General features: G+C 34.4%; 1 protein-coding gene across 1 annotated transcript in view; it reads left to right on the top strand.

The window, feature by feature from the left end:
* LOC135218600 (calpain-9-like) overlaps positions 1 to 22828 on the top strand; it is a 390351-nt gene that overhangs the window by 355056 nt on the left and 12467 nt on the right. Inside the window, exons 5-10 of the mRNA XM_064255028.1 lie at positions 1143 to 1324; positions 3289 to 3429; positions 8394 to 8568; positions 11952 to 12067; positions 16775 to 16903; positions 21482 to 21654. Of these exons, the coding sequence (XP_064111098.1) occupies positions 1143 to 1324; positions 3289 to 3429; positions 8394 to 8568; positions 11952 to 12067; positions 16775 to 16903; positions 21482 to 21654 (916 nt within the window). The remainder of the gene's footprint in view (positions 1 to 1142; positions 1325 to 3288; positions 3430 to 8393; positions 8569 to 11951; positions 12068 to 16774; positions 16904 to 21481; positions 21655 to 22828) is intronic.

Here is a 22828-nt window from a genome sequence, read left to right as displayed (position 1 = left end):
CGGTTGCTGTGGGAAAAAGTGGCAGTGGGGGTGGGGGGTGGATGGGTAGGGAAACCATCGAGACAATTCCTGGCTGGCATATCTGCGTCGTTCCACTGGATTCCTGTTCCTCCTCCTCCTCCTGCTCCTCCGTCAGAAGAAATATTCTCCAATTTCTTTCCTTTCACTACCACTATAAGGTCTTCCTGCAGATGCGGTGATAAGAAACTGTCAAATATTATTTGGGATTCGATGCTATTTTTTTTATATATATATTTCGGTTTCGTGGTAAAGTGATATTTGTTTTTTTTTTTCGTCAACCCTAAGAGATTCACCTACATTTCTACATATCGAAGAAGTAGTATGTATGGAAGATAGATAATCTTAGTAAAACATTTCTGAATAATGATTCTTACTTTAAAGTGTTCAATTAAAGATTCAATCGTTTTTCATTGTGATGTCTAATATTTTTTGTAATTTATATTTTTTTCTATATTTTGGTTTCGTGGTAAAGTGATATTTTCTTTTTTTTTGTCGTCAACCCTAAGAGATTTACCTACATTTCTACATATCGAAGAAGCAGTATGTATATAAGACAAGATGATCTTAATAAAACAGTTCTGATAATGGTTCTTACTTTAAAGTGTACAATTAAGGATTCAGTCCTTTTTTAATTGAGATATCTAATATCTTTCCATTTATTTTCAGTTTTTTAAATTTCCAGGAAAAATCCTTTGATAATTTCTCTTATATTATGCTTTCCTCTTTGACATTCTTTTTTTAAATGGGTTCTTACAGGTTTTTTTAGCATTATAATAAAGGAAGAGCATCATTTTATGTGTTTTATACGAGCAGTAATCTTATTGCCTTCAGAAAACCTTGATTTCAGCTTAAAAAAGATAATCATTATAGTCACGACATATTACTAAAACCATAAATATTTTGAATATAGTGTCTTGTTCATTTTAAGCATTGAAACAGATTCCCATTTCTTTGAAAGAAAACGCAACTTGTAAACAAACAATCCAGAGAGACACCTCACTCACCCTTTTCAAGCCTTGAAACAGATTCCCATTTTCTTTGAAAGAAAACGCAACTTGTAAACACCAGGGAGACAACTCCCTCAAGAAGCGATCTCCATCATCTTTTTCTTCGTCTTCCAGGAGATCTGCGCCAGACCGAAGTTCATAGCCGACGGCGCCACACGCTTCGACGTCGAGCAAGGCGACTTGGGAGACACTTGGCTCCTGCAGGCGGTGTCGACACTGACCCTCACGCCAAAGTTTCTCGACAGGGTGGTTCCTCCAGACCAGGCCTTTGATCACACCTACTGTGGCATCTTCAGGTGGGGTGAGAGTGGTCAAAATTCCACTCGAAGAATCGTTTGTTATACAGTTTATTGTTTATAGTTTGTGGATGTGATAATTTTTTTTTCAGGAAGATAAAACAAATTAAAGTATGTTTATTAATGAAGGCGCCTTCCTCTTCAGGCTTTAAAATTTTTCAAGTAGATTTTAATTCAAGTAAATATAAATAAAAAAAAACTACGAAATAACAAACGAAATGAATCAATATGTATATTAGGTTTAATCCATTTATTTTGTTTAATTTCACATATAACAAGGCCCCACTCAAAAAAAATAACTTGCTAAGAAAAACTTCTTCTTCTTCCTAGCTTAAACCCATTTTTATATGGGGTCGCCATTGCGAATGAGTCGTCTCCATCGATTTCTGTCCTGTGCCTCGTTCTCATTTATAACTTTCAATTCCATATCTTCCCCTACACAATCACGCCATCTCTTTCTTGGTCTTCCCTTCTTCCTTCTACCCTGCACTTCCATTTCCATCGTATGTCTTCCAACATGACGGTCCTTCCTTCGTAACAGGTGTCCATACCATCGAAGCCTTCCTTCCTGTATTTTCTTCGATATTTCAGCTACCTTTATCGATCCTCTTATATACTCATTTCTAATCCTATCTTCCCTTGTTACTCCCGACATCCATCTCAACATTCTCATTTCTGCTACATCCATCTTCTTCTCCTCTGTTTTCCTCATACTTGCTGTTTCTGTTCCATATAACATTGCTGGTCTGGCCACCGTCCTATGGAACTTTCCTTTCAATTTCAGAGGGACCTTCTTGTCACAGAGGACCCCTGATGCAGACCTCCAGTTATTACAATTCTCATTCCTCTTTCCTCAAGTGCTGCTCTCCACCTCTCCAACCTCCCCTCCAACTCCTCCTTCCCCTCTGAACACAACACAATGTCATCCGCGTATAATATGCACCATGGCACTGCTTCTCTAACATCCCTGGTCATTACATCCATCACGATGTTGAAGATGAATGGGCTAAGTGCTGACCCCTGGTGTAATCCAACTCCTATCTCAAATCCATCCGTCTCTTCAACACTACTCCTCACTCTAGTATACACATTCCTGTACATCTCCTGAATAATTCTGACATACTTTTCCGGCACCATCTTCTCCCTCAAAACATCTCCCCATATTTCTTGCCTTGGCACTCTGTCATAGGCCTTTTCAAGGTCTATGAATACCAGATGCTGGTCTCGTTGTTTTTCTCTGAATTTCTCCATTAGCTGCCTTATGCAAAATATTCCATCCGTTGTGCCGCTTCCCTTCATAAATCCTAACTGTTCCTTCCCTATTCTAACTTCCTCTCTCAGCCTGCTATCTATTATTCTTTCCAAAATCTTCAACGTGTGAGACATTAGTTTTATACCTCTATAATTACTACATTCCTGGACATCACCTTTACCGAAAATAAACAGATAAATACAAAGGTAGAAACAAACGGAAAAATAAAAAGATAGCACACACACACACACACACACACACACACACACACACACATATATATATATATATATATATATATATATAGTATATATATATATATATATATATATATATATATATATATATATATATATATATATATATATATATACATAAAGCAGAAATGCAGTCAGTGGTGTATAGCGCTTCCAAGAACCATTACTGCAGTTTTCAATATCGTAATAACCCTTGCAACATTTTATTTCAGACATATAACATTTCCCAATTAAATCACTCTTTTGGCAACAATTATTCATATTTATAGCAAATCCTCTCCCCCCCCCCCTCTCTCTCTAAAGAAACTATTTTTTTGACCTATATAACAGTTCCCTGTATAAAAGCGTTATATGCATAAAGAATATATTTGTAAGTATGTCAATTAAAATTCGATCAGTTAATCATATCCTAACAAATTTACAACTCAAATATTTAACCCAAAAACTTATTCCAGGTTTCGGTTCTGGCATTTCGGGGAGTGGGTCGAGGTCATCATCGACGACCGCCTGCCCACCTTCAAGGGTCGACTGGTCTACCTGCACTCGACAGACCCCTCCGAGTTCTGGGCAGCTCTGCTCGAGAAGGCTTATGCCAAGTGAGTCGACCTGGGATCTCGTCTGGAACGTGTTGTGCAGTTGGTACCTCTTACGATCAAGCGAAGATGCTATGCGATACTACCCTGAAGTTCTCCTATTATGACAATTGACATTTATTCTTATCTGTTTACTTATTCTTTTGTAGATTTGATTTTTGTTTTCTCCTCCTATTTTGATAATTAGCATGTATTTTGATCTATTTATTTATTCTTTTGTCGATTTGCTTTTTGTCTTCTCCTCCTATTGTGATTATTAATATGTATTTTTATCTATTTATCTATTCTTTTGTTGATTTACTTTTTGTTTTCTGTAACTGACCTCATCTTTATGTATTCCTCATGACCCTCTGTTACTCCTTTCAAATGAGCACTATATTCTCTGGAAGATTGAATTTCAAGTCAGTGGCCCCTTTGTTGGGCTTATTCCATATGCATAGGGTTCATCTTCTGAATAATAATAATAATAATAATGATAATAATAATGCTTTATTAAAAGTAATGGCTACTTCAGCAGCGTTACACTTGTAGAGATTCTTCTCTATTTTCCAAATAGCACGGAAAAAGCCGATATTCGGAAAATAGAGAAGAATATCTACAAGTGTAACGCTGCTGAAGTAGCTATTACTTTTACTAAACTATGCTTGAGAGTCTGCTTCCTAAGTACAATAAATAATAATAATAATAATAATAATAATAATAATAATGATAATAATAATAATAATAATAAGATGAGTGTGATCCTGGAAACGGCGCACATAGTAAGAAAAGTAATGGACTCCCAAGAAGGCAGGATGCAACCCGGAACCCCACACTATCAAATACCACCCAGTCGAATGGAGGACTGTGATAGAATATCCTTCCTTTAGAGTTTATAAAGTATAATCCTGGTAGAAATTCGAGACTTTAAATATTGTTATAAGTTATTATTTGATAATTTAGGGATTCTCATTCTGCTACAAAAATCGGTTCTGATTCTCTTAAAATTTTCTAATACTAAGTATCGTAAATGTTTCTTAATCTGTGGTATACCCATGACTGTGGTCATTTTTTGTTTTTATAGTTATAGCGATAGTTAAGTTTAATTTAATGATGCTAATTCCGCTATAGAGTATAGGTTTTTGAAACCAAGATTCATAAAGGTTGTAACTTTTTGTTGTACCGTTACGATGTTCTTCTGTTATATGTTATAAGTTATGAAGGTCTAATGTAGGGGATCTGATTCTTCTACAGATATAGGCTTTGATACCCCTACAATTTATTTAAAATTAGAATAGCGAAGGCTTCTCACTCTGGTATACTATTAAGATGCTCTTTTGTTATGACTTATATCATAAGTTTAGGTTTATTGATCAAGTCCCTGATTCTGATATAAACAACAATATAAAAACACCATAATAACACCAACTAACTCACAAATATCTATATGAACCATAACAACAAAAACCACAGGAATTTTAATAAAGATAAGTTAAACACACGAACTTCTGCGTGCACGAAACCCGTCAATTCATTTTGCCTTGAGTAAATTACCTCGTTAAAATGTCATCAATCTTCATAAAAAAGATTTTTTTTCTTTTTTTTTTGCGTTCGGAAACTCTTTCAATAAAAATGAGAGCATTCAGTTAACTTATGCGAAAGTTACTCTAATCAATTTTCCGTGATGTTTTAATTTTCCCTCTTAGAAGGGTTTTGGGATTATTATTATTATTATTATTATTATTATTATTATTATTATTTGTTTATTTATTTACTTATTTATTTTTTTGCTATCACAGTCCTCCAATTCGACTGGGTGGTATTCATAGTGTGGGGTTCCGGGTTGCATCCTGCCTCCTTAGGAGTCCATCACTTTTCTTACTATGTGTGCCGTTTCTAGGATCACTCTTCTGCATGAGGCCCGGAGTACTTCAGCCTCTAGTTTTTTCTAGATTCCTTTTCAGGGATCTTGGGATCGTGCCTAGTGCTCCTATGATTATGGGTACGATTTCACTGGCATATCCCATATCCTTCTTATTTCTATTTTCAGATCTTGATACTTATCCATTTTTTCCTCTCTTTCTCTTCAACTCTGGTGTCCCATGGTATTGCGACATCAATGAGTGATACTTTCTTCTTGACTTTGTCAATCAACGTCACGTCTGGTCTGTTTGCACGTATTACCCTATCCGTCCTGATACCATAGTCCCAGAGGATCTTTGCGTGATCGTTTTCTATCACTCCCTCAGGTTGGTGCTCGTACCACTTATTACTGCAAGGTAGCTGATGTTTCTTGCACAGGCTCCAGTGGAGGGCTTTTGCCACTGAATCATGCCTCTTTTTTGTACTGGTTCTGTGCAAGTGCCGGGCATTCGCTTGCTATGTGGTTTATGGTTTCATTTTTCGTATTGCACTTCCTACATATGGGAGAGATGTTATTTCCATCTATCGTTCTTTGAACATATCTGGTTCTTAGGGCCTGATCTTGTGCCGCTGTTATCATTCCTTCAGTTTCCTTCTTTAGCTCTCCCCTCTGTAGCCATTGCCATGTGTCATCGCTGGCTAGTTCTTTAGTATGTCTCATGTATTGTCCGTGCATTGGTTTGTTGTGCCAGTCCTCTGTTCTGTCTGTCATTCTCCTGTCTCTGTATATTTCTGGGTCTTCGTCTACTTTTATTAGTCCTTCTTCCCATGCACTCTTTAGCCACTCGTCTTCACTGGTTTTCAGATATTGCCCCAGTGCTCTGTTCTCGGTGTTGACGCAGTCCTCTATACTTAGTAGTCCTCTCCCTCCTTCCTTTCGTGTTATGTATAGTCTGTCCGTATTTGCTCTTGGGTGTAGTGCTTTTGTGTATTGTCATATGTTTCCTGGTTTTCTGATCTATGCTGCGGGAGTTCTGCCTTCATCCATTCCACTATTCCTGCGCTGTATCTGATATTATTATTATTATTATTATTATTATTATTATTATTATATTATTAGATTATTATTATATTATTATTCAGAAGATATAGGACCATTTTCATATGGGACAATTTCACCACAGGAGCCATTGACCAGAAATTCAATCTTCCAAAGAATATTAAGGTGTCCATTTGAAAGAAGTAACAGAAGATAATGCGAAAAAAAATTAATTTTAACAAAAGAAAAAAGAAATTGATGAATTAATAGAAAAAATACATAAAATGTAAGTAAATGATCAGAATGCCAGGAGAATTATCTTAGGGTAGTAATGCATTGCATTTCTGAATCTTCTTGAAGTTCTAGTTGCAAAACATCTTCCAGGACCTCTGGAACTGAGAGGTTCGACAGCCAGGCACAGTTATTGCATATTGATGTTGCTGTTCAGCAAATCTAGTTGCTCTCTGTATTTCTGAGAGCTTCAGTTTATTTCAGTTAATTTTCTACTCTCCCAATAATACTAATCCCTCTCTTGATGAAACTAACGTTCGTTGAATCTAATAAACTATGATTCTTTTTCAGTGAGATTTGAAAGACATTTAGAGTTACTGTAGTTTTAGTAAACTTACTACTAAAGCTTTTCATTACTTAAAACATATACACTTTAGAGTGAATAGATTTTCGTCGATAAGTTAGGAAAGCTGTAAAAAAGACTACTATATACTCATTGCATTTATTTAAAAAAGAAAATAAATAAAAATGTTTTGTTAACTTTGTTATCAGTCACACACTTATTAAATTATTGTTATAATTGTCAGACTCAATGGTGTTACTGTTATTTAACTGAATTCATCAATAGCTGTTTAGTTTATTACGTAATTTATTATATATGTATTCATATGTATACATAATATGTATATATATAAATATGTATCTATGTGTATATATACACACATATATATACGTGCATTAAGCTACAAATGTCCTGTAATATCTCATTTGCTGGACCTCGGAATTGATATATTTTCATATACGTTAATCGAAGGGAAATTTCTTTTAGTTGATAATAATTTCGCCCTCTCGTGGATTCGAACCAGCCAGCGCACAGAGGAGAAATCAGGACTTCAGTGACGTCTTTACCGACTCGGCCAAAACACACACTATACACACACACACACACACACACACACACACACACACACACACACACTATATATATATATATATATATATATATATATATATATATATATATATATATATATAATAAGCAGCGTACATAAGTTGTAGTGTGTTGTTCAGTATAATAGTATATATATATATATATATATATATATATATATATATATATATATATATATATATATATACTGAACAACACACTACAACTTATGTACGCTGCATTAATCCTATGACACACATCCAATACATTAGTCCAATCACGCACTAGTGCCGACGTTCGCTTCCAAGCAGAGATTTCACAAGCCCGATACAGAGTCCTCTGCTATAAGATGCGTCTGAGTGATTCATCAGGTTTTCGGTACGAACCGAAAAAAAAGAAATGTTCGCTGGCTGGGTTTGTCCATTAGGTACTAATTTAGAATTCCGTTTGTGTAAGGCCTTTGATGACCACCGCATTAAATATTGAGTGACGGGTAAGCCAGCAAGATCGGTGCCAGATGGAGTTAGTAGAGTGATGTAAATATTGAGGTTTTATATGCTATATATATATATATATATATATATATATATATATATATATATATATATATATATATAAATATATATAATATATATATACACATATAAATATATATATATATATATATATATATATATATATATATATATATATATCCCAAGCAAATACCCTCACAAAATATTAACAGTAATCTCTATGCATTCATTCACCTCTCCCATGCTTTTAATAATCTGTATTTTTTACTCATTTCTTCACGGTGTATATAACCAAATACAATTTACTCCACATCACTTTCATGTGGGACTCGTATCGCCTCATCTTGGTTGAAACTTAGTTATTTTTGAAGTAAACAAAACAAAGTCGATAATCTCCTGGTTCTGGCAGACTCTACGGGAGCTACGAGGCGCTTCAGCAAGGTTTCACCACCAGAGCTCTTCAGGACCTGACTGGAGGCATCGTGCAGAGCTTCAGCCTGACCCAGCAGGACAAATTCCTCACCTACCAAGTGCTGAATTCGGCTGTTCCTCGTTCCACGCTGCTCGTCGCCTCCATCAACTTGGTGAGTCTCTTACATTTCAGTCAAGTCAGGCAAGTCAGTTAGTCAGAGTTGTAAGTTGTAGCTTTGACTGAGGGGAAAGTCCTTTCAAACATCTTTATGCACTTTTATAAGTATGAATAAGAATTTAACTTTAGATTTTTACTAAGTGACGGAGGCTTTCAGTTAGATGTTGATTTATATTAGTGAGAAGTATGTGGTTATTCAAAACACTGACATATATATATATATATATATATATATATATATATATATATATATAATATGTGTGTGTGTGTGTGTGTGTGTGTGTGTGTGTCAGTGTTTGAATAACCACACACACACACACACACACACACACACACACATATATATATATATATATATATATATATATATATATATATAGTATATATAATATATATATAATATATATATATAAATATGTATATACGATATATATATATATATATATATATATATATATATATAAATATGTATATATCGATATATAATCATATCATATATATATATATATATATATATAGATATATATATATATATATATATATATATATATAGATATATATATATATATATATGGTTATGTGTGTGTGTGTGTGTGTGTGTGTCAGTGTTTGAATAACCACACACACATATATATATATATATATATATATATATATATATAGTATATATAGATATATATATATATATATATATATATATATATATATATATATATATATATATATATATATATATAATGTCAGTGTTTGAATAACCACATACTTCTCACTACTATAAATCAACATCTAACTGAAAGCCTCCGTCACTTAGTAAAATTCTAAAGTTAAATTCTTATTCATACTAATAAAAGTGCATAAAGATGTTTAAAAGGACTTTCCCCTCAGTCAAAGCTACCACTAGATTAACTTATATTTTGACCTATTTGTCATTTACTGTGACAAATAAATAAATTTGTAACCATTATCCTGAAATTGACTCCTCCTGATGAGGAATATCGGCGCAATACTCGCCAGTTGTAGTAGCAGAGAGAAAGAAAGTATTATTAGAAAAATCGAGAAGACTATTTACAAGTTGAATGCAGCTGATGCAGCAATATCTTTCAATAAGACTTGTTTGAAAGAGGGTCTCTTCCAATATATTATTATTATTATTATTATTATTATTATTATTATATTTAGGCGACGGACCTTATTCATATGGAACAACCCCACCATAGTGGCCATTGACTTGAAATTCAAGTTCCAAAGTATATTATGGTGTTCATTAGAAAGAAGTAACTGAAGGTGATAGAAAAAATAATAATAATAATAATAATAATAATAATAATAATAATAATAATAATAATAATCAATAATAATAATAATAATAATAATAATGTGAATGCGTTTATGTGCAGTGCTTACACGTGTACATTTGAATGCCTGAAAAAGTTTGTAGAATTAAAATGACGAAAAAAAGAGGGCATTTTGAGACAGACGAAGGACTAATTACCATTTTCAGGCCACTGGAGCTAATTTTCTACCAAATTCTCTGCCCCCGCCCCCACCCCCCGTTTTTTTTAATTACAAAACTCCGATTTATTTGGCCTTTTCCCTTGGTAGAAAGTAATTATTCCCCATCATTTATTTTCAGGGATGGACCTAAAGTCTTCTACCTCCCGCCCACTCTCTCTCTCTCTCTCTCTCTCTCTCTCTCCTCTCTCTCTCTCTCTCTTATTGTTTTAAACACCAATCCATTCTAGCTCGTCAAGTTTGGTTTTATTAACAATTGACTCTGCATTTTCCTAATGCTGCCCCCCCCCCCCTCTCTCTCTCTCTCTCTCTCTCTCTCTCTCTCTCTCGCCTTTTTACCTTTTTAGTCACCTATTTATTTTTATTACATATGATAAACTAAAACTAATAGAAAATTCACTCTTGTTGCAGTCCTGAAAGCCAAAAGAATGGAAAGCAATGGGTCAAAAGAGAGAGAGAGAGAGAGAGAGAGAGAGAGAGAGAGAGGCTCTCCTCGAGTGAAATACAGACGTCCTCCTCTTAGAGAGGACTCCAATTAATTCCTTCCCTACATTGGAGTTTAGTCTTCCGAAATCCAGTTTCTGAGTAATTACTTTCTGCGACGTCCACTTGGTTTATTTTCATTTTTTTTTTTTTTTGAAATCTTGGAGCACCTAACTTTCAGAGTAGAGTTTCGGGGAATGATTGGAGACACCCCCACCCCCTCCCCCATCCCCCCTCCCACCTTTTCTCCTAGGGCTTAGGAGTTGTGCTGTGATGTGGGGGAGGGACTTCGGGTGACGCAAGAAAATCATTTCCCTGACTGTCAAATAAAAAAAAAAAAAAAGAGACGAAAGGACTTTTTTGGTTGCTCTTCTTGGAAAATGGTATGAAAAAACATCATTATTTTGCGATGCTATGTCGTATTTTTTTCTTTTTTTTTCTATTCTACATTCAGGAGGTTATATGACTCAGTCTTTTTGTTGAACACATAATTCATTTCCTGAAAATGTCATGTAAGTCCATGAAATGATCTGAATATATTTTAAGAGAAAGTTTATTTTTTTTACATAAAATCTGAACTTCCTGATGTATGACTAATTTTGTGCAAAAAATAACTCTATATTATCTTATGAAGCGGTTTCTTATTAAATGTACCTTCATTATAAGAATCTCCGAGATATTCAGTTTCCGTAATTATTAGAACTCAAAGTTTTATGGTGCAACAATTGAATATGCAAAATGTAATACGTTTTTTAAACGGTAGAAATGTTTATATGAACTCAATCATCTATGACAGATTGCCATTCTTTATTATGAACGTATTCTCAACTTTGCGCAAAACAAAAATTGTCATAATTTATTTGGTAAAGAAGGTAATCACTCCATGTTATAATTTCTTTCATAATGGTCTCTCTCTCTCACACATTTTCTTCGCTTTTCTAAACACAGGCGTTCAAGGCATCGTGTTGAATTTAAAATGGGAAATGAAAGTAGAAAACAAGAAAAAAGAGTTTTCTGTCAAGTGGTGGCCTCAGCCACGGCCCATAAAACTCTTAGTCGCTGCCCATGAAACTCAGCCACGGTCTGGTAGTGGCCCATGTTGTTGGCACCTACAGCGCTGCCAGAAGACGATTATGGCTAACTTTAACCTTAAATAAACTAAAAACTACAGAGGCTAGAGGGCTGAAATGTAGTGTGTTTGATGATTGGATGGTGGATAATCAACATACCAATTTACAGCCCTCTAACCTCAGTAGTTGTTAAGATCTAAGGGTGGACGGACAGGCAGTGCCGACGCAATGGTTTTCCTTTATAGAAAACTGAAAATGATTTCCCATTTCCCAACCTTATTTTCAACCTTATTTTCTGTGTGTTTCTTTCCAGGAAAAGGATAACAAGAGGAACTTGAGACTGAGAAACGGGCTTGTGACCCAGCACGCCTACAGCGTTACAGGGCTTGCCAGAGTCAGAAGCAAGTTGGGGGAGACGCCCCTGGTCAGGTAGGTACTGACACTATAGTGGATTCACATCAACCGTGCATTTGATGTCTTGGCTAGTCAATTACGACGCTTCTGGCTGGCTGTTGACAAGCCAATGACAGGGCTGGAAACTCTCAGTCTCTCTCGAAAGTTCACATAGGCAGGATGTATGTTCCATCTCTCCTGAGGGATAGGTCTTTCAGGAGAGGTGGAACATACATCCTGCCTATGTGAAACTCTCTCTCGAGAGTGAGTCTCCAGCCCTGCGATTGGCTTATCAACAGCCAATCAGGAGCGTTGATGTGCATCTACTATAGCCAAGGTTTGCAGCCTGGTTCTCATCAAAGCGTGCAAAGGGATGTTACCAGTTATATGTACAGATATATATATATATATATATATATATATAGATATATATATATATATATATATATATATATATCTGTACATATATATATATATATAATATATATATATATATATATATATATATAGGGTATATATCTGTACATATATATATATATATATATATATTATATATATATATATATATATTTATTTATATATATTTATATGTTATATATATATATATACTATATATATATATATATATATATATATATATTTTCGTTAAAAGCAATGCTTTAGTGGCAATCAATAAGTTTCTTGCAGGTATCTTCATACCGACGAATTTTTTTTTGTTTTTTCCGATTCTCGTTCGTCAATTTTTCTGGTGAAATATACGCAGACTTCCTTCTTCCATTTATTGAATTTTGTCACGACAGCTGTTTCGCCTTATGGCATATCAAGCGACTACTGACTTACAATCTGACCTTTCGGCCTATTTATCTCATCGTGTGGGAGGTATGACCTCGAGGTATGGGTACTGGTTAGTCTAGGGATTAACAGCTTAAGGGCGTTGTTTTAGTTACAAAGAATATAAGGACATATGTACTGCGACAATAAGAGTGAAAGTTTAAACAGTGGTTAAATAAATATTCAAAATACAATGCCATGTGCTAGAGTTTCCTTAAATGTATGTTTAAAATTTAATAGTTACATGTGGTTTTAGATAAAAATTACAAAATTACATACAGGAATGAAAAAATGAATATAGAAATCTAAATATCGGGAGTACAAATATATGTATATATTTTATAGCATGCATAAAGGTACAAGAGATAATTTCTGTTTATACTAAATGTGTATGATTTAAATTTGAGTGTGTGTGTGTGTGTGTGTGTATGTAGTCCAAAATGGTCTACGTTGGTTAACGGTTGCTGATTCGTGTTGGGGCGGGGTCTCAGCGACCTGAGTAAGGATGTTACTTGACTTTCGCTGACGCTGGGTCTCTCATGCCTTCCAAGGGAAGCGATGTTCTCGTGGATTGGGGCGCGCTGTCTGGTCCCTGTTGGCTTGGGTATTCCTTCTCCTGCTGGAGGGGAGTATATGGTCCGATTCTTGTTGGGACGTTCAAGGTCGGCTTCTGAATAGCGATGCTCACTGCTTCAAGAACTTATTGATGCCACTAAAGCAATTGCTTTTAACGAAAAATTGTATTAGAGAAAAACTATGCCCTAAAAGTATATATAATATATATATTATATATATATATATATATATATATATATATATATATATATATATATATATATCTGTACATAATAACTGTACATCCCTTTGCACGCTTTGATGAGAACCACTGCCAAACCTTGGCTATAGTAGATGCACATCAACGCTCCTGATTGGCTGTTGATAAGCCAATCGCAGGCTGGAGACTCACTCTCGAGAGAGAGTTCACATAGCAGGATGTATGTTCCACCTCTCCTGAAAGACGTATCCCTCAGGAGAGATGGAACATACATCCTTCCTATGTGAACTCTCGAGAGTTCACACACACACACACACACACACACACACACACACACACACACACACACATATAGATATATATATATATATTATATCTATATATATTTAGTATATATATATATATATATATATAATATATATATATATATATTATATATATATATATATATATATATATATATTTTATATATATCTATATATTATATATATAGATATATATATAATATATATATATATATATATATATATATACATATATATATATATATATATATATATATATATATATATATATATATATATATATCTATATATATATAATATATATAGTATATATTATATATATATATATATATATATATATATATATATATATATATATATATATATATATATCTCCTTAAATCCACCAGTAGAAAGATAAGTGAAACAGGGACTTAAATCCTCTTTCATTATCACTGTTGCTTAAAAAAAAAACAACATGCCGCCAAGATTAATAGACTGTAACCCCGCCCTTCTTTCTTTTTTTTGTATATAAAGGCCCGTCAACTTCTTTTATATTCAGTGGGAACATGCAAAGTAGACTATACTACGAAAGTACTTGTGCCAATTCCCTGTTTCACTTACATTTCTACCGTGGATTTAAGAATATACTCAAGTACGTGTTACTTCGTGCTATATATATATATATATATATATATATATATATATATATATATATATATATATATATATATATTTATATATATATATATATATATAGTATATCATATATATATATATATATATATATATGACTTCTCTTAATAAAGGAGTGACTAAAGAGAAAAATAAAATGCATAACAGTCCTTGCTAAATTCACACATTTTATGCTTTTGCTTAAACCCTCGATTCATTTTAAATTAAAAACGAAACATTCTGTTGCAAATTACCTCATATGAAAATCATGGGCGAATTTAGTAGTGTCTAAAATGAAGGCTTTCTATGATATTCCATTTAAACCCAAATGCAATTATTTGCAGAGGTACATAAACACGCATAAATGCAAACAATTTGGAAGCAGTAATAGAAACTTTTTTCATTTGCTGCAAGCATTACGCTGTAGAAAAAAAAAAAAAAAACTTGGTCATACCAATACCTAAATCACAGTCCACTGGTTTTATTTACGGGAAACGTCCATTTGGACGCTTAATAGATTTCTTTTGTTGACAATTTATCAAGAGCTCGAACGCATGTACTCGCTTTTCTGATTGGCTTTTGTCCCGAGGAGAGAGGGTAATTTAAAAAGTAGAATAAAAAAATCATAAAAAAATAAAATAAAAAAAATACGTTAAAAGTAGAGTGATACTTTTTCAGTTGGAACTTTCTCTTAGTCATTTCTGAAAAGGAAAATATAATATTATCACTCATATTGATATACAAGGCGTGCCAAAAGTCTGGCCCCATAGAGTCAACAACTTCCCTGTTTAGCAATGCAAACGTCTTGTACTGAATTCTGCAGAAAACTTATAGAAGTAAACGAATGCCCTTTTGAGCAAGTATCACAACTGATAAACTAACTGATAAATTGGTGAATTATCAAATTGCTAATGAATAAATCAAATGAATTAGGTACTAGGATATATGTGAAGGTCTTGCACTGAAAGCTGTAAAAATGTGTAAAAGTAAATGAATGATATTATTGATGTTCATGAACTAACTAGTTGTTAATTACATAGAATAGGAACTAGGGTTTCTTCTATACGTTTCCTTTGGTTCCAGACTTTTTGACACCCAGTAGCACAGGGGGGGTCAATAAGAAACTAAAGAAAAAAAAAATAACCACCTAAACGAAAGTAGTACTGGCACATTTTGGGACACCCTGTATTATAGGGGCCAATATTAAACTAAAGTAAATGAGTAACTTCATAGAAAATACTAGTTGCAGATTTTGAGGCACCCTGTATTAAAAGAAAACAAATTAGGAACTGAAAAGAAAGTAAAAGTTAGAAATCCATGCCCTTCATCGCTTACTCGTGGAGTAAGCCTACAAACTAATTTGTTGTTGTTGTTGCTGTTGTTGTTCTTGTTGGGGGGTGGGAGAGGTCTATGGAAAGCCTGAAAAGGTCTGGAAAAGGTGTTTGTCGTTGAGTTAAAGATACAGGAATATTAGGATAGGATACAGGCAGTCCCCAGGTTACGACGGTGTCGGCTTATGACGTTCCGAGGTTACGACGCTTGTCAATAGACGTTATTTCCAGGGTTACGATGCATGTTCCAGGGTTACGACGCCTACAACGCTCATCTGGGTGATGAAATATGACACCAAAAATGCAAAATAATCAATATTTGAAGGTTTTTTTTGATGAAAAATGCCATAAGAATGCAGTTTACATAGTTTTCAATGCACCTAAAGCATGTAAAAGTGTTTTAACTTAGGATTTTTGACAATGTTCCGGCTTACGACATTTTCGGCTTACGACGTGTCTCAAGAACGGAAACCCCCATCGTAACCCGGGGACCGCCTGTATTTAGGATTTATTTATTAGAATGAAAGTGTAAAAAAATAAATGATGTGCGTGTTAGATAGTACAGAACAATTATTTAAAATAAAATAGAGTATTTGTTTTAATATTTGTTGGTGAAACAGCGCACTTTTTGACCCTAGATTTTAGCACGCTCCCCGAGTAAGCTGGAATCATGCCTTGTAATGGTAAAGAGTTACTGATAACATAGAGCCATAGCTTACCAACATAACTTTATTATCCATCTAACCCAACTCTATTCCTTGTAGTAGTAAACAGTCACTGATAACATAGAGCCATAACTTACCAACAAAACTTTAGTGTCCGTCTAACCCAACTCTATTCCTTTCAGACTAAGGAACCCCTGGGGGCGTGGGGAATGGAACGGCCCTTGGAGTGAACGTTCCTGGGAATGGATCGCCTTATCAGACAGAGACAAGGAACTCCTCTCAGTCAGAGTCAGGAATGAAGGGGAGTTCTGGTGAGTATGACTCAGGCTAATAAAAAATCATCATAAGGTATAATAAATATTAATGATAATAGTAATGTGAATATTAAGAGGGTGAATGGTATTGACTAAGAGAAAGTGAATGTATCTTGTGAGGAGAGGAAGGAGGGAGAGTAGTAATGACTGCCAAGTGTCGTCGTGAATACTTAGGAGAGGAATAGATGAAGGATGCTGATTAGAGGTTAGTAAACGTATTATTATTATTATAATTTATTATATCATTATCATCTGAGGAGGGAGTAAAATAAATATATTATTATTATGATGATTGATGATGATGATTATTATTATTATTATTATTATTATTATTATTATTATTATTATTATTATTATTATTATTATTTTTATTATTATTCAGAGGATAGTAAAAGAAAAATTAATTTATATTAATAATATTATTATTATTGTTATTATATATTTTGGAGGATAGTTAAAGAAAAGTTATCATTATTATTATTATTCATTAGAGGATAGCAAAACATTATTATTATTATATTATTATTATTATTATTCATTATTATTATTATTATTATTATTAAGAAATCCTCATAGTAGCACGAGTCTTCAAATGGAGAAACAAACCTACCACAGTTATGTAAATGTACATATATTTCAGTTTAGAAACAGCAAAGATAGCTTTCGGGAAACTGTTCGGTTCTCCTTATCACAATGAGACCGGCCGTCAAACATAAATCGGGCAATTCCGTCGTTTTCTGATGAAAGCCCCGCCAGCCGTCTGGAACGTTTAATTGGTCCTTGCCCAATGCGGTCGTTATGATGGTCCTCTTCAACAGCATAGGCGCCGGCAGCATCGGTTACAGGAAGTAGCCGAGTTACCTGAACGGGAAAAAGAGAGGCAACGCAGCATCAGATGTTGGCTAAAGAGACAAACACTCACATAATGTTCATTCTTTATTCTTAAAGCCTTTAATAAATTTCTTGAAAATAAGGATATTGGTGAATTTATCTTCCTGTGTGAAGGATTATTGCCTTCCATAGAAAACCCCTCCACTAGCCCTCTTATAACAACATCTTTACTTCTAAAAATTACTTTAGATTCTTCCCAATTTATGCGGTGATCGAGCTTAAGACTGTGACTAACTAATACATTGTTTTCCGCATGTAACTGGTATGCTCTTTGTGTTCCCCGATTCTAGTGGGCAGCCCTCTACCACTTTCCCCGAAATATTTAGTCACTTTCTGAACAGGGAATTTCGTAAACACCAACATGTTTGTGATTCGTTGTGCTATTGTTATGTATAAGAAGTTTCTTAATTAGTGTTATTATAATTAGACTATATTTATTTTATCATTGTGATTTTTGGTAAAGTAAATCCACAGTAATATGTCTGATCTGTTATTTAAAATACAAAGCAGAAAGCTTTCGAAGACCTGCACGGAGGACCGTGCAGGTCTTCGAAAGCTTTCTGATTTGTATTTTAAACTAAAACAGATCAGACATATTACTGTGGATTTACTTTTCCATTTTATTTTATTAACTCATGTGATTATGAGGTTTCTTTGGATTGTGATTTTGTTAACAGTTGTCCGTATTCTGTTTAGGTGAGGAATAAAAGGAGTGCAAGACAATTCGTAAACTTCTTTTTGTCATTTACTTTAGAGGAATCTATGTAGAATATCCTTCTGGCTTTTTTAAAGGCATTATTAATAAAATATGAAGGATAACAAAGTTTTTTGAGAACATCTTCAATGAGTTTAAGTTCTCTGTCAATGAAGTCGGGGTCACATATTTTCAGGGCTCTCAAAATAAAATTGACTAAGATGTTAGTTTTGACTTCACTATTGTGCTAGGAGAAAAAAATGAATTTATGTTTCTGCATGTTTTTTTTACGATAAACTGTAAATTTAAAAGTGAAAGTTACTGGGTCATGGAAGATCAGTATGTCTAAAAACGGCAACTTATCATCTGTTTCGTGCCATTAAAATTCAATAAAGATGTAAGAAAAATTGCTAGTACGTTGACTGAACAGGAACATAAACAAATTATAATAAAAACCGAGTCTTCCCTATTTTTATGCCTTACCGAAAATACATGAGTGGTTGTCCCCTGCAATTCACCTCAATCGGTTTTAGCAAAATGGTTAGCAGAACAACTGAGGCCCTTGTTGGGTACTTTTTCTGAGGCTCATCTTCTTCACTCGATAGATTTTATGGAACGTCTCAAGAAACTGGGAAACATCTAGGGTAGAATGATTAGCCTAGATGTGACAGCGCTTTTCACAAATGTGCCATTGGAATATGTACTTAATAAGCTCAATGCAGAAACATACATTCATTTTTTCTCCTGGCACAATAGTGAAGTCAAAACTAACATCTTAGTCAATTTTGTTTTGAGCACCCAGAAAATATGAGACCACGACTTCATTGACAGAGAACTTAAACACATTGAAGATGTTCTCAAAAAAAATTGTTATCCTTCATATTTTACTAATAATGCCTTTAAAAAAGCCAGAAGAATAATCTACATAGATTTTTAATCCTCACCTAAGCAGAATACGGACAACTGTTAACAAAAATCACAATGATAAAATAAATATAGTCTTTAATTATAATAACATTATTAAGAGACTTCTTATACATAACAATAGCACACCGAATCACATACATGTTGGTGTTTACGAAATTCCCTGTTCAGAATGTGACTCTAAATATTTCGAGGAAAGTGGTAGAGGGCTGCCAACTAGAATCGGGGAACACAAAAGAGCATACCAGTTACATGCGGAAAACAATGTATTAGTTAGTCACAGTCTTAAGCTCGATCACCGCATAAATTGGGAAGATTCTAAAGTAATTTTCAGAAGTAAAGATATTGGTGTAAGAAGGCTAGTGGAGGGTGCGGCGATAGACAGTGGTTTTTCCATGGAAGGCAATAAATCTTTCACACAGGAAGATAAATTCACCAATAACCTTATTTCCAAGAAATATATTAAAGGATTTAAGAATAAAGAACATTATGATAGTGTTGTGTCTTTAGCCACATCTGATGCTGCGGTTGCCTCTCTTTTTCCCGTTCAGGTAACTCGGCTACTTCCTGTAACCGATGCTGCTGGCGCCTATGCTGTTGAAGAAGACCAACAAAACGACCGCATTGGGCAAGGACCAATTAGACGTTCCAGACGACTGGCGGGGGTTTCATCAGAAAACGACGGCATTGCCTGATTTAAGTTTGACGACCGGTCCCATTGTTTATAAACAAGTCACTTAATTTTTGTCTCCTGTTATGTTTACTTCGCTGGAGTGTTATTTCAACGTGTCAGATTGATAAGGGGAACCGAACAGATTCCCGAAAGATCTTAGCTGTTTTTAAACTGAAACATATGTACATTTACATAACTGTGGATTTGTTTCTCTATTATTATTATTATTATTATTATTATTATTATTATTATTATTATTATTATTATTATTATTATTATTATTATTATATAGCAGAATGCTCAGCATAAGCCATAAAGCAATCTAGCACATGAACATCCCCTGTGTAATATAACTAAGGTAAATAATTTCTTAGAACCTTTATAAAACTGTAGCATAAGCGTCGATCACAGGTCAACGTTGAAGCTGAGGTGCCTGTGTCACTCATTTGCAATACGACCAAACACATCTCCCCAGGTGCAAATTACTTACTCACTTACCTCATTCGGAAACTTAACTAATTATGATTTCATCGACTACTGAATTTAATGTTTTCGGAAACGGCCCAGTTAACTCGTCATTATCAGGTGAAGGACACCTGGCGTTAATTAGCAGTAGATTTATTTATTGTCCAAATGAATGCCGGCGGCGTTATTCCTCGAATCAATTAACACGCTCAACGAGGTGATAATAAGAGCAGTTTTCTAAGTGCAGTTGCTTTGAGAGAAGCGATATTGTTTTTTTTTTTTTTTTTTTTTTTTTTTTTTTTTTTTTTTTTTTTTACACTTTCTTTTACAGAGTACTAAAGTGGATGTCGTTTCATCGCCATGAAAAGGATAGCGCGAATCTCTATGGCGTTTGGAAAGGGTGTATACTGTGTGAGGCTGAATTTCTTGGCTTAGAGATTTACTACAGTCTTCAATATGTGCTATCTTTGTATGGTAACAATGGAATAGACGCTTTATCTTCCCTCCACGGATTTATTTGATAGGCCTTGTCTTCCAAAAGTGTTTCAACTTGCAATTTTGCAACCAGCAAGATGCTGTTTATGGGAAAATACAATTCACTGAAAATATAAAGTATTTTATATAAATATCCAAAGAGTGACATAATCTAGACATCTATCATTATTATCATACAGATAATTGCAGAAATTGTCTGTATGTACAGTTTATATAAATATAAACAGAACAACAAGTCCACAACCATTCTACAGTTAAATTTGTCCCTATTTTTGTACTCAATTTTATCCCGGGATTTCCCTGGATGTGCAAACATATCCCGGGATTATCAAACCTTGAAAATAATCCGGGATCACGGATAACCATTGCAATGTCTAACAACGTCACGGCGGCGTTCCTCTGGACCCTCTTATAGCCCTCGTCTGTTTTCCAGGATGGCCTTCGACGACTTCGCGCGTCACTTCACTCATCTCGATCTAGTCCACGTCGGCCCAGATGACTGGATGAACGAGCCGGCCCTTCATTCCAAGAAGCCCTGGAGGGCGGTGCTCGCGCGCAGGAGGTGGAGAGCTGGCTACAACGCCGGAGGTGGACCTCAGCATGTTGGTAAGTTCATACTGCGGGAGTTGATTGACCTAAGACCAGGTGGAGAACTTGCATTAGAGATAATATGAAGAAGAAGGGAGTATGGGAGGAAATGACACAGGACAGAGGTAGATGGAAGAGACTCATTAAAAACGGCGACCCCGAATAGGGATGAAGCTGAGAAGAAGAAGAAGACGAAGAAGTTGAGTGATTGAACAGTTCGGTAATGTGTATCACCTTTACTCAAGCAACGAACTTCAAGGTCGCCTAATAAATCTTAAAGAACAATTAGAAGGTTAACCTTTGAAAATCAATTCATAAATGAAAGTCAAGTTTTAGTTTTATGTTCTCTCATATTTATCTGTGTATCACCATTTTCTCTAAGTTGATTTTCTCTGAAGGCTGATTTGCCTTTGATACAATTTTGGCTGTGTAGTCTGTTGATTTTGCTCACAAGGGTTTTCAATTGAAGCTTTAGAGACAGAAAAGAAAGTTCTTTATTTGGCTGACTGATTAAAAATTGTGTATATTCAGGGGACATTATAAGATACTCGTACATTCACCCAACAACAATATTACCTCTGACACATAAACCCATTCACCCAACTACAATATTATCTCTGACTGGGAAATCCATTCAACCAACAACAATATCATCTCTGACAAGAAAATCTATTCACCCAGCAACAATATCATCTCTGATAAGAAAATAAATTCAACCAAAAACAATTTTATCCCTGACAAGAAAACCCATTCACCCAACAACAATATAATCTCTGACAAGAAAATCCATCCACCCACCAATGATATTTTCCAAGATTACGTCAATTCCTTATTTCTATTCATAATTTCTATCCATATCTGTGTCAATCCTTACAACTTCCTCTGGCGTATAATCTTCGGATGAACCTCTTATTACGAGAAGCAAAAAAAAAAAAAAAAAAAAAATAAAAATAATTTTGCCTTTTCCCCTGTGACCTCATTAAGTTCCAAAACCCTCATTTATCTAGTTTTATCTGAGGTATTTTTGTCAATGCAACTTCAATAAGAAGATTAGTTTTGTGTTTTCGCTCATTTTTCTGTGGAATGGTGCAATGTAATAATTAAGGATTAATTTCAGTCTGTTATGAATATTTAATTCTCTAATCTCTCTCTCCTCTCTCTCTCTCATCTCTCCTATCTCTATCTCTTAGGA

This window comes from Macrobrachium nipponense, chromosome 9, assembly GCF_015104395.2.
Source record: "Macrobrachium nipponense isolate FS-2020 chromosome 9, ASM1510439v2, whole genome shotgun sequence".
Taxonomy (NCBI): Eukaryota; Metazoa; Arthropoda; class Malacostraca; order Decapoda; family Palaemonidae; genus Macrobrachium; species Macrobrachium nipponense.
This window is presented reverse-complemented; position numbering and strand designations above follow the sequence as displayed.